The sequence below is a fragment of the Gobius niger genome, assembly GCF_951799975.1.
Source record: "Gobius niger genome assembly, chromosome: 4".
NCBI classification, from domain to species: domain Eukaryota; kingdom Metazoa; phylum Chordata; class Actinopteri; order Gobiiformes; family Gobiidae; genus Gobius; species Gobius niger.
The window spans coordinates 3475874-3488561 of record NC_136855.1 but is presented as its reverse complement, the minus strand read 5'-3'; the positions used below and the strand labels follow the sequence as shown (position 1 = coordinate 3488561).

Here is a 12688-nt window from a genome sequence, read left to right as displayed (position 1 = left end):
AACAGGAGGGTTTCAGCTCAAGTCAAAAGTAGACACTCTCAGGATTACTCGAGAAAAAAAGCACTGGAGAAACTGCAGAAAGTCTGATTTATGTTTCAGTTTGACATCAGTCATGAGGAATGACACCTACAATAACAAAAGAGATCGCAATATTTCCATCAAAAATGCCAGAAATTATATCAAAGGAAATAGTTCAGCAGAATAGGGATGTCCAGATGCCCATTTTCATGATCATGAAGGAAGAGTCCCAAAAGAACCATGTGCAGCTCCATTTGTTACGTCGCAGTAAAAACCAAAGTGAAGCTGAATGGTTACTGTGTTTAGAAACTCTTTTGTAATTGTTGTGAATTCATGAGACTCAGGTCAGAGAACATTTGAAAACATTTGCACTCATTTGCTTCCTTTAGATATGGCTCATAATAATATTCTATTTCCTACTTATTCATTTAAAATCATGATTTTATTTATTTATTAGATCAGGGTAAAGGCATAAAGATACATTTTCTTTAAATGAATATCAAAATGTTGTCTGTGATTTACACATGTGTGTGTTTACATGGTGCGAAGTCGGGCTGGGCAAAACAATCTATTTCATTTAAAAATTGAGTTGGTCAGTCAAATCAATTCATATTTCCCTAAAACAATAAATATATATATTTTAAATATATTTACAGTCAGCAGTTATTTTGTTTAAAATCGCTAACATTTTTTGGAGGAAAAATGGCCCAGCTGTCCTGCGGGGCCTGTGAGGGGCGGTGAGGCATACAGCGATACAATGTGTGAATGCAACAATTCCGGGCCAACACAATGTAACAGCTGAGGTCAGCTTTAAAGGGACTATACGGAGTTTAAAAATGTTAACATAAAGTATTTCCCTCCCCCGACATGTTCCAGCCATGTCTTAATGTGTAGAATGAGCTCAGACTTGTTCACCACAAGTGCCTCTACATTCCTGCACTGTCACTGAGAAAGGTTTTACTTCGGGTCAGAAGTGCCGTCATGCACGAGCTTAATATGGAACCTGCAGTTACACGTATGACCTGAGGTGGCAGTAGTGAGTATAAAATGGCCAACTTGCATCTAGTAATGCATCTTGCATCTAGTAATGAGGATAATCGTTGAGAATCGTTATCGTAATGACATTTGAATTGTGACATACAGCAGAATGAGGTCATGAAGTATTTCACCGTCACATGAAGATTTGTCACAGATTTACTCACAGTGGAACAATTCTTTTTTGTTTTTGTCTCTCTAATCTCATGAATTTTACTGACATGATATTTGATCTGATTTTGGGCTCATATCTCGGTCATTTCCTACACAAAGCTCAGTCTTCTCTGTGGGCTGGTACCTGTCTGCAGCAGCGGGTCGTCCTGTAGCACAGGTCTGAGGAACACCTCTGAGTCCCAGGGCGGGGGGGCGTCTGGGAGCCCTCTGAGGAGTGAGGCGTCACACTTCTACAACAGCAAACACACACACAACATGGAACTGCTGACCACGTCATACATGTTTGTGAGAGTGTATTTTATCGGTAGATTGGAACAACTGATGAAGAAAATGGAACAAACATTTTGTTCATATACTTTAACTTTTACACTGAACAAACTACAAGAAAACACTATTGAACATAATGAATAACTCACAGTGGCACGAATAAAGTTGATCAGCTTTATGTATCCGTAATCATCCAAACCTGAAGAGAGAGGAGACAGAAATGATGGTGTTTTTGTGCAAGTTCAAAGGTTGAGTTAAAGTTCCTCACAGTGTTTGTGGACGAGCTCCGCGAGGCTGAGGCCGTGATCCGACGAGCAGTGCTGCAGAGTCTCCGTCACCGACGGCAACCGCCTGGGAACACGAGCACAGGTCACACCACACGTCTGTAGAGTCTGAACTACAGGGTCAGCAGCTTTTACACAGTCAGAGCCTCTGAAGACAGAGACACGTCTGTAGAGTCTGAACTACAGGGTCAGCAGCTTTTACACAATCAGAGCCTCTGAAGACAGAGACACGTCTGTAGAGTCTGAACTACAGGGTCAGCAGCTTTTACACAGTCAGAGCCTCTGAAGACAGAGACACGTCTGTAGAGTCTAAACTACAGGGTCAGCAGCTTTTACACAGTCAGAGCCTCTGAAGACAGAGACACGTCTGTAGAGTCTAAACTACAGGGTCAGCAGCTTTTACACAGTCAGAGCCTCTAAAGACAGAGACACGTTTGTAGAGTCTAAACTACAGGGTCAGCAGCTTTTACACAGTCAGAGCCTCTGAAGACAGAGACAAGTCTGTAGAGTCTGAACTACAGGGTCAGCAGCTTTTACACAGTCAGAGCCTCTGAAGACAGAGACACGTCTGTAGAGTCTAAACTACAGGGTCAGCAGCTTTTACACAGTCAGAGCCTCTGAAGACAGAGACACGTCTGTAGAGTCTAAACTACAGGGTCAGCAGCTTTTACACAGTCAGAGCCTCTGAAGACAGAGACACGTCTGTAGAGTCTAAACTACAGGGTCAGCAGCTTTTACACAATCAGAGCCTCTGAAGACAGAGACACGTCTGTAGAGTCTAAACTACAGGGTCAGCAGCTTTTACACAGTCAGAGCCTCTGAAGACAGAGACACGTCTGTAGAGTCTAAACTACAGGGTCAGCAGCTTTTACACAGTCAGAGCCTCTGAAGACAGAGACAAGTCTGTAGAGTCTGAACTACAGGGTCAGCAGCTTTTACACAGTCAGAGCCTCTGAAGACAGAGACACGTCTGTAGAGTCTAAACTACAGGGTCAGCAGCTTTTACACAGTCAGAGCCTCTGAAGACAGAGACACGTCTGTAGAGTCTGAACTACAGGGTCAGCAGCTTTTACACAGTCAGAGCCTCTGAAGACAGAGACACGTCTGTAGAGTCTAAACTACAGGGTCAGCAGCTTTTACACAGTCTGTGCTTGTGAGAACAAGGGGAACCTTTTTCCGTTCTTGGTGCTGTTTCAGAAGCCACTTCTTTGACGCTTTCAGATGGAAGAGAGTGGGGACCGGGTCGTTTTCAGAGGAACTGTCTAACAGGACGTTGTTGCTGTGGTTACGAAGTAACATGCACTTGCACATTGATGTACAAGTGCATCATTACATCATTACATCATCACTACATTACTACATTTGGCCACAATGCTGTTTGGTGCAAACGCCTGAGGACACAGACTATCTGCACTAAAAAAGTCCACTTCTTACACCACATGCATTTGAATGATGCAGTTTTATTAAGTGACAATCATAGTTTTCTGACCGGTCACAGAAGAGGCAGGGCACCTGCGGAGACTCCTCTTCCTCCATCCACTGCCACTGCTCCTCCTCTGCATCGTCCTCCTCTGGGTCTGAGAGCTCCGGTACTTCATCTGCAACAGAGAGCAGCCATCAGGGAATACAGCAAACGGAACCATCATTAATTTGTCAACTGACAAAAAAAAGTTTCCCTGCCCTAATGGGCCGTATGCGCTGTAGGGAATTGTCGCGTTCTGTCAGAAATCTGTCAAGAATTGGGCGAATGTGGACAAGACCGCCTGCCGCCCCCACGTGCTCTCCCCTGACTCTTTGGGCTCTTGCCAAATCAGGTTACACAAAAAGCAGGTCGACCATTTCAGCGTCGGGCCTGAAGAATACTGAAGAATAGCAAAGGTTTTTCAGTCTATGGGACAGTCACACCAGTTCAACCCCAAACTAAGTTATAAGCTCCTGTCTCTGTGTAACACGGGCCAATGCAGACTGAATCTATCAAGACAAACACAATAACTACACGTGCTTCATGTCAAAGGAGTCAGTGCAATATCCGCACATTAGGAGCCGACTTTACTCCACACTGTGCACTCCATCTTCTTTATCCATGATTCTCACTTGTCTGGCCGATCAATAGCTCCATTTGGCAAAACCTCTTCTCCACAACACCAGGTCTGTCTTCAGCTGCACTGCGCCCATCGCCGCCTGTTTTACATGTCAAAAATTGTAAATAAGCCTTAAGACTTATCCATGGTGAAACTACTGTAACCACGTGTTGTTGTTTGGGTTAGTGCGAGGCAGCGTGGGAGATGCATTCAGGGACAGTGAGAAGTGCGGGAAAGGTGGACTTCTTACTGTCCCTTTTTTCTTCACAAACGCGGGGAAAATTGGGACAAATATTTAACAGTGCGGTTCTCCAGCGGGGCGATAGATACAGACGGCATCTCTGGAATTGGCCATAAATGGTCATGTTTGAAAACAGTTAAGGGGGAAAACAATACGAGCGATCGCGATGTCGTAACATCCGTTGGCCGTGGTAGGCATTTTACATTTTCATATTTGATAAATATTTTATTAAAATCCTATGATCAGCAAAAACAATGTACATAAACAGGGCATTGCTTCTCTTGCGCTGTAACAGATCTATCATTTTATAAAACCGAGTTAGAGGCCTGGATGCATCAGCTGTTGCCGACCATTCACCAAAACATCCGGCCAAAATTGTGGAAGTAAACAATAACAGCGATCGCTCGTATTTGGAGAAAAATCGAAACTTTCTCTAATTATTCAAAAACTACTTTAACAAATTATGAATATAGTTTTCTACTAAATAAAGAAACAAAAATATGGAGAGGAGCAAAGTGGTTCAACAGCCTATAAATACATAAAAAACCGAGAATGCTAACTTGATGCTACATGTTAGCGTCGGGCTAATGCTAACGTGAGCTAGCGCTAGCTACAACTGCCATTTTTTCACTTCTACTGAACAATCTGCTGTGAGAAAATATCCACATAGGCCCGATTTACACCTGACTTTATTTATGTGTGATGAATAAGTTCATATTCCACCAGAAAATGGCTTAAAGAGTGAAAAATTGTGTTTCTCTAAAGATTCTATTTTCCCCCTCGGCGAAGCCACGCCCCCTTCTATGACGAGATGCCGTCTGTATCTATAGGGGTGGCTGGGACTGGCTCCCAAACATCAGGAGGAACGACTGCAGGAGGAAGAAAAGCCGCAGAACAACATCAGCACCTGAGGAGCGGCGGCGGCAGGTGTCCCGGGCCTGGAGCGCGGACTGGCCGAGTTTGTGTAACGTTTCTTTTTCTACTGCAGGTATGAAAATGTACTTTTCAGCGTAGCAAGTATTTCTATCCATTTTGAGCGTGAAAACAGTGATTCTGCACAATGATGCTGTACGAATGCTCTCACGCCTGAACTACGAAGCGCCACTCCTCAGCACAAAAGAACGCCATCCATTGAGAACTCCATGAACAGAGGGTGAATCATGACATTTGTGGAAGATTTTTTGACGGACAAAAACTTTCTCAACGAATGTCACGAGCTAATGCGCTCTGTTAAGAATCCCATTAGGACGCGTTAAGTCATGTTACGAACGTCACGAATGATGGAAAAATGCCATTCATAACGCATCCTGCCTTTGTATTATTGGCCATAACATGTAAACATTCACAGGAGACAGACATAGGGATAAGTAAGTACACCCCCTCATTCTCACTGAACTGCAGTCGTTTTGTAAAGAGGAATGGTCCAAGATTCATCCTGATCGTTGTGAGCGTCTGATCTGCAACACTTACTTATTTCCAGGGGCGGACTGGGACTGAAAAACAGCCCTGGACTCTGACCAGCCTGGCCCAAATTAGCGTAATTGTGACTTCCACAAATACATATTTTAACCTCTTACCACCCGCCTTAACATTAACGAGTGCATTTTCCCCAGTGCGGGTTTTTATTATTATTTTTTTGATCGGTATCATCAGCAAAAAGAACTGGAAAGGTGGTCGTAGAAACAGAAGCAAAATCATTAATATAAATAATAAATAATAAAGGTCCCAAAATTGAACCTTGTGGTACACCATACTCCACGGAATTCCTTTTAGATTCATGTTTTTTTATACTGGGCTTTACCCAAATCTAAAAGCTTCTCGACTGGAGATCAACAATGTAACGCCTCATTTGAAAGCTAAGACCTACAAAAGTGATGGAAACTTTTTGTCACGTCGCCACATTTTTGTCCAATTTTTGTTTTGTTTTTTTACTATTTTGTGTGTTTTTCTCACGTTTTTGTAGGTTTTTTGTCCATGTTTTTCTCATGTTTTTGTTGACTTTTCAGCCTCTTTTTCTCGCTATTTTGATGCTTTTCTTTTTAGCTTTTAGATTTGGGTAAAGCTCGGTTGAGGCGGGACTGGTGGCCCTGGAGCCAGTGGCCCTTCTGTGCTCTTCCAGAATGGACATATGGCCAGTCCGCCCCTGCTTATTTCACGCTGCTGTGAATGTCTCAGGTCTTTCTGCAAAATATCTTTGAAAAAAAAAATTCTATTGATGATGTCACGTTGTCCAGCCCCCTGAGGCGACAAAACAGCCCCGCACCATGATTCTCCTGCTCCAGACTTCACAGTGAGGAGAGGGTTCTGATGTCGATGTGCTGTTCCTTTTGTCCTCCACACATGACGTTGTGTGTTCCTCCCAAACTGTTCAACTTAATTTGCTCTTGGATGCTCCACAGCACTACTGGACAAATATTCAGTGGACTGTTGGACCCAAAGTTGAATTTTTTGTGAGGTACCACATTTAGTGACCAATTTAGGCAGAAACGTGAGAAAATCCCAAAGGTGTACTCACTTTTTCCTCCCATTGTAATTTGCACATGCCCTGTCAAGTTTTGAGTGTTTCTTGAGAGCTGAATGTAACAAGTGTGTGCCCTCAGTCACGCAAAACAACCAATGATGTTGTTTGCATTTGGCCTCTCCCAGTGTATTCCTATGGCTCCAAACGGGGGTGAAGTTGGAAGCGACCACGCTCTTCCACGGCCACAAAGACCAGACAGGTACGTTTTTTGTTTTCTATTTTTTTTTTTTTTTTTTATGTAATATGGACATAGTTATTACATTGGACGAACCAGATGCATTGTATAAAGTGTTATAGCACATGTGCTCATTTTCAACATCTGTCCGTAGGGGCTTTAAGGTTAAGAAGATAAAACACATTATTAAACAAGATAAGGTGGATTTTTCAAGATTTAGTTGATTCATTTTACATGTCATTTTCTGACGACTAAAAGGCATTATAATGAACCCAGGCCAGACCAGAGCTGCTTTAATGAACGCATTTGCCACTGAAGCCATTCCCACATGTAAACACGCAGTCAAACCCCCGTGTTCACAGCAATAATAAGCTCCTGTGAGAAATGTTTACCTGTTAACATCATCAAACTACAGCTCCAAAACCAGAGAGCTCCAAAAGAAAATAAGAAAAGCATCAGGAATTCAATTTAAAAACAATTCCCACAACAGCAACATTTTACTTTGCAAATCAATGATAAACATTTTCAGAGCCATTTCAGCCAAATGTCCTTATCTGTGCAATGCCGGGCCGCATCATGAACCAATGAGCCACAGTCAGTCACATCTATCATTCTGCACATCCCCATCAACAACAGCGGGTTATGAACTCATTATTTACTCTCCACGAGCTCTAAGAAACACCAAACCAAAGCCTAAAACGTGACGCAGTGACGCGGACTCGTGTTTCCCGAAGTGTTTTCATTGTTAAAAGTGCGCGTCCGTGCTGTTTTTCAGTTATTGACATGTTATTTACCGCATTCACGTGGATCCGCGGAGTCCGCCATGCTGGAGCCTTGGCAGCGCTGGGACTTCCGGGTGACGTCACGGTTACGCACGGTGATGCAGACAGGCGCGTTTACAGCCCGTGTCCGCTGGGGGGCGCCGCTCTACAACCTTCTGCTGCTGGAAAACCGACAGGTCAGCAGTACCCAGGTCTGGCTCTTGGGCCACCAGTCCCGCCTTAACCGAGCTTTACCCAAATCTAAAAGCTAAAAAGAAAAGCATCAAAATAGCGAGAAAAAGAGGATGAAAAGTCAACAAAAACATGAGAAAAACACGGACAAAAAAACAACTACAAAACGTGAGAAAATCACAACAGAAAAGGATAGAAAAAATAATTAAAAACAAAACAAAAATATGACAAAAAAATGGCGACTTGACGAAAAGTTTCCATCACTTTTGTAGGTGTTAGCTTTCAAATGAGGCGTTGCATTGTTGCTCTCCAATCGAGAAGCTTTTAGATTTGGGTAAAGCCCAGTATAAAAAAAAACATGAATCTAAAAGGAATTCTGTGGAGTATGGTGTGCCACAAGGTTCAGTTTTGGGACCATTATTATTTATTATTTATTATTTATATTGATGATTTTGCTTCTGTTTCTACGACCACCTTCCCTGTTCTTTTTGCTGATGATACCAATCAAAAAAATAGTAATAAAAAGCCGAACTGGGGATATCGTTAATGTTAAGGCGGGTGGTAAGAAGTGGTCAGAGTCCAGGGCTGTTTTTCAGTCCCAGTCCGCCCCTGGTCACAGCCCACAGGCGTGTATTACGCCTCATTTGAAAGCTAAGACCTGCAAATTCATCTCAACAGATCTTTTTTTTTTTCACGCATTCTTGCCACGTTGACGTCCCCGTCTTTCACATTTTTCCCATTGCCTTTTCGTTGCCTTTCCGTCACATTTTTACCCCATTTTCATCCCTTTTTGTCTCTTTTTTGTCACTTTTGTGTTGCTCTTCTGTGGCGTTTTTGTTGTGTTTTTGTCACCCATTTTTGTCACTTTTCGTCACATTTGTTGCTCTTTCGGGGCTTTCTTGTAGATTTTCATTCTTGTGGTTCCTCTTTTTAAATGTTTTTAATGTTTTTTTTTTGCCGTGTTTTCGTTGCTTTTTCACCACTCTTCTTTAGTCATGTGTGTGTGTTTTTTTCTCTCTTTTGTTGTATTTTTCAAGAAGCTTTTAGATTTGGGTAAAGCCAAACTGGAAATAAATGTGCGAGGAACTGATGAGGAGGAAAGCTTGGGAAATGTTCTGATCAAATAACAATAACTAATGCTTTCACAGACTGCAGTCCTAAAGTGTTCCACATTTGATCACATTCTATGCTGTGTTATTGCTGTTTCTTTAAACAAATAGATTGAAATAAAGAAAAAACAATAGAAATGTGAGCGAACAGTCATACATTTTGATTCATTTTATTTGACCTTTATTTATACAGGGACGGCCCAATGAGAGTACGAGACTCTCTTTCTCATGAGCGCCCTGTTTCTTTGCAAAGAACAATACAATATTTAGAAAATGTTATAAATATCAGCTAAAGCAGGTACAATTTTCTTTATACAAATCTAAGCCTTTCAGACGTGACAGAGGCACTAAAGAGTTCACTTTTAAAAGTCTTTGTAGTTCGTTCCATTTGTGGGAGGTGGAATAAGAAAAAGCAAATGAAACCCAAACATAGAGAAGAGTCTTTTTATTATCTGTAAAACAATTGAAACGCATTCATAGAAATATTTCCAGACACAAGTCCCTTCCGTTCATTCGCTGGATTAACTCGTGCACACAAACATTATCAATAAAACGTCACACGCTCACGTTAAGGCGGAGTCTGAGAATGGCAACAAATCAACAAACTTTGAATAAATATCTGTTTCTTCTTCCTCCAGTGTCAGTTTTCTGTGGCTGAAGAAAGTCTGAAAGATAAAAAAAATAAAAAAAAGGAACTTGTTTAGAATCAGATCAGAGTGAATGGGACGTTTCAGTTTAGTGGCGCCACAGTGACACCTGCTGGTCACTCAAAGAACTGCAGGGGTCGCTCTGGACTTCCAGATTTGTCATTCAGGGCAGGGGCGGACTGGCCATATGTCCTGTATTCTGGAAGAGCACAGAAGGGCCACTGGCTCTAGGGCCACCGGTCTGGCCTCTCACTTTACCTTACCCTTACCCCCGGGCTGGGGGTAACCGAGCTTTACCCAAATCTAAAAGCTTAACCTCTTAACTCCCGCCTGAACCGAGAGGATCTTTTTCCTCACGTCATCAGATTTTTTTTTCCATCATTTTTTTGTTGGGTATTCAACTCATTTTTGTAACTCCTTTTTTTTTGGTCATTTTTTGTCACATTTTTGTCATTTTTTTGTCATTTTTTTGGTCAATTTTTTTGGTCATTTATTTTGTCATTTTTGTGATATTTTTGCCACTTTTTCATCAATTTTTCGTCACTTTTTTGTCAAACTTTTCTCACTTTTTTGTCACATTTCCATCATTGTTTTCGTCTTAGTTTTGTCACTATTTTCACACCTTTTTTCCAGAAGCTTTTGGATTGGGGTAAAGCCAAACTGGATTGAAAATGTGCTCGGTACAGGTGGGAGTTGAGGGGTTAAAAGAAAAGCATCCAAAAACAAAAATGCCTGGAAAAGCAACAAAAAAGCGACAAAAAAGTGACAAAAACACAACAAAATGTGACGAAAACGTGACGACAAAGCAATGAAAAAAGCGATGAAAAAACAACAATAACATGACAAAAAAAAAAAGAAAAACAAGAGACGAAAACACAACGGAAAAGTGACAAAAAAGGGACGAAAACACGCCAAAAAGCCACAAAAAAGTAATGAAAAGGCAACAAAAACATGACAAAAATGCAGCGACAACATGACAAAAAGTTACAATCACTTTTCTAGATTTTAGCTTTCAAATGAGGCGTTACAGTGTTGCTCTTCAGTCAAGAAGCTTTTAGATTTGGGTAATGCAGAACTTGAGTAAAGTGCTCAGTCATTACATCTATACTCGAGTCATTCGTTTCTTCAATTATCTTTAGTATGGTTTCATTTGTTCAAGTTCATTTGCTCATAATTTAAAGCCGAATAATGCACACTCCAGAACAGTAGGTGGCGCTGTGCAGATGAACTGTCAATGCCACTGACTCACGACCAGGAAGAAGGTTTGTCCCCGTCGTGTTGCCGTACACAGGGGAGTTCAGGACATGTTCTTATCACAGTGATTTTCCCAAACACTTATTTACGAGAGGAGAGAGGTGGCCCGGCTGGCGTCCTGGTGCAGCCACAACAACCTGAACGCCCAGAAGACAGTGGAGATGATCGTGGACTTCAGGAGAGACACAGCCCCACTGACAGACTTCTCCCACCCCCACCTCCATCGTGGGACTCCTTCACCATCACCCAGGACCTCAAGCGGGAGCCAACCATCAGCTCCCTCATCAAGAAGGCCCCGAAGAGGATGTTCTTCCTAAGGCAGCAGAGGAAACTTAAGCTGCCGACCAGGATGCTGGTGCACGGCCATCATCGAGTCCATCCTCTCCTCCTCCATCACCGTGTGGTCCATCCTCTCCTCCTCCATCACCGTGTGGTCCATCCTCTCCTCCTCCATCACCGTGTGGTCCATCCTCTCCTCCTCCATCACCGTGTGGTCCATCCTCTCCTCCTCCATCACTGTGTGGTCCATCCTCTCCTCCTCCATCACTGTGTGGTCCATCCTCTAATCCTCCATCACCGTGTGCTTCATCCTCTCCTCCTCCATCACCGTGTGGTCCATCCTCTCCTCCTCCATCACCGTGTGGTCCATCCTCTCCTCCTCCATCACCGTGTGGTCCATCCTCTCCTCCTCCATCACTGTGTGGTCCATCCTCTAATCCTCCATCACCGTGTGGTCCATCCTCTCCTCCTCCATCACCGTGTGGTCCATCCTCTCCTCCTCCATCACCGTGTGGTCCATCCTCTCCTCCTCCATCACCGTGTGGTACCCCGGCACTACAGACCGGGACAAGTATCCACTGCAGTGCATTGTGCTGCTGCTGAGAAGGTGATTGGCTGTGAGCTCCATCTCTCCAAGTCCTGTCCACTTCCAGGACCCGGAGGCGTGTGGGGCGGATCACATCACAGCTGACCCTTCTCACCCTGGACACGGACTATTCACTCCTCTCCCCTCAGGCAGGAGGCGATGGTCCATACAGACCCACACCCTGAGTTGGTATCTTCATCTTATGAAGAAGCACTAAAAGTCATCTCACCTCAGACTCACTTCTCCACACGTTTCCCCAGAGCGGCAATGGCTTTGTTCTCTAAGATCTCCGTCCGGTTCTCGGGCCGCAGCAGCGTGTTGGAAACCATGGCCGCCGCCACCACCTCGATGGGCACCGACATGGACGGGCACAGAGACGAGAAGGCTCGGAAGAACTGCCGTGCCACGTACTCCGCTGGGCGAGACTCCTGCCGGTCCACCAGCAGGACTCTGAGGAGGGGAGGGGGGGGGGTTAGACGGACCAAACTCTCTCTTTACCAGGTTTATTCTCTGACATTTTGTCACTTTGAGACGGAGATTTATTCAGGAAGTAACTGCAACATGGCTGTGGCTCCTGAGAGTTTGGTCTGTTTTTACGAGCTGACTTACCCAGGTCTGTAAATGGAGAATCTGTCGAAGCCCAAAGCCTCGATGTCGGCCTCCACTTGTCCCTGAAACAGACAGACACTGCTTTTATCAACGTTAAAACAGAGACCACCGGTGAATCTGGAGGAGGCTGGAAAAGCATAACCTGACAAGAGATTGATATTATAGTGCCAATAACAAGTTCAAACATTCAAGTTAATTTCAACTGTGATATTTGCATTTTGGATAATGTTGCGGTTAATTCTCAATAGCAATGGAAGAGCTATCACTATCAGAAATCAAAACAAACCCATTAGAGAGATAGGAACATATCAGGCGTGGCTAAATCAACAGTTTGGAACATTATTAAAAGGAAAGAACACACCGGTGAGCTCAACAACACCAAAGACCTGGAAGACCGCGAATGTAAATGCGGTGGATGACCAAAGAAGAAAACCCCTTCACAACAATAGGTCAGA

General features: G+C 43.5%; 3 protein-coding genes across 4 annotated transcripts in view; 1 reads left to right on the top strand and 2 right to left on the bottom strand.

Annotated features, from left to right (window-relative positions):
- prmt3 (protein arginine methyltransferase 3) overlaps positions 1–7640 on the bottom strand; it is a 101413-nt gene extending 93773 nt beyond the window's left edge. Inside the window, exons 1-5 of the mRNA XM_079555113.1 lie at positions 7591–7640; positions 3268–3376; positions 1763–1845; positions 1644–1693; positions 1352–1457 (exon numbers count right to left, since the gene is read on the bottom strand). Of these exons, the coding sequence (XP_079411239.1) occupies positions 1352–1457; positions 1644–1693; positions 1763–1845; positions 3268–3376; positions 7591–7621 (379 nt within the window). The 5' untranslated portion in view covers positions 7622–7640. The remainder of the gene's footprint in view (positions 1–1351; positions 1458–1643; positions 1694–1762; positions 1846–3267; positions 3377–7590) is intronic.
- The window catches only part of tmem208 (transmembrane protein 208), a 381758-nt gene that overhangs the window by 284194 nt on the left and 84876 nt on the right, over positions 1–12688 (top strand). The gene's annotated exons all lie outside the window — the stretch shown is intronic.
- Positions 1–12688, bottom strand: part of htatip2 (HIV-1 Tat interactive protein 2) — an 82626-nt gene that overhangs the window by 59273 nt on the left and 10665 nt on the right. Inside the window, exons 5-7 of one of the 2 annotated variants that reach the window (XM_079555132.1) lie at positions 12234–12295; positions 11854–12074; positions 9506–9523 (exon numbers count right to left, since the gene is read on the bottom strand). In XM_079555132.1, coding sequence (XP_079411258.1) covers positions 11861–12074; positions 12234–12295 — 276 coding nt within the window. In that variant the 3' untranslated portion in view covers positions 9506–9523; positions 11854–11860. Of the gene's footprint in view, positions 1–9392; positions 9524–11853; positions 12075–12233; positions 12296–12688 lie in introns of those variants that run through there. The other variant, XM_079555131.1, reaches the window with a different exon arrangement.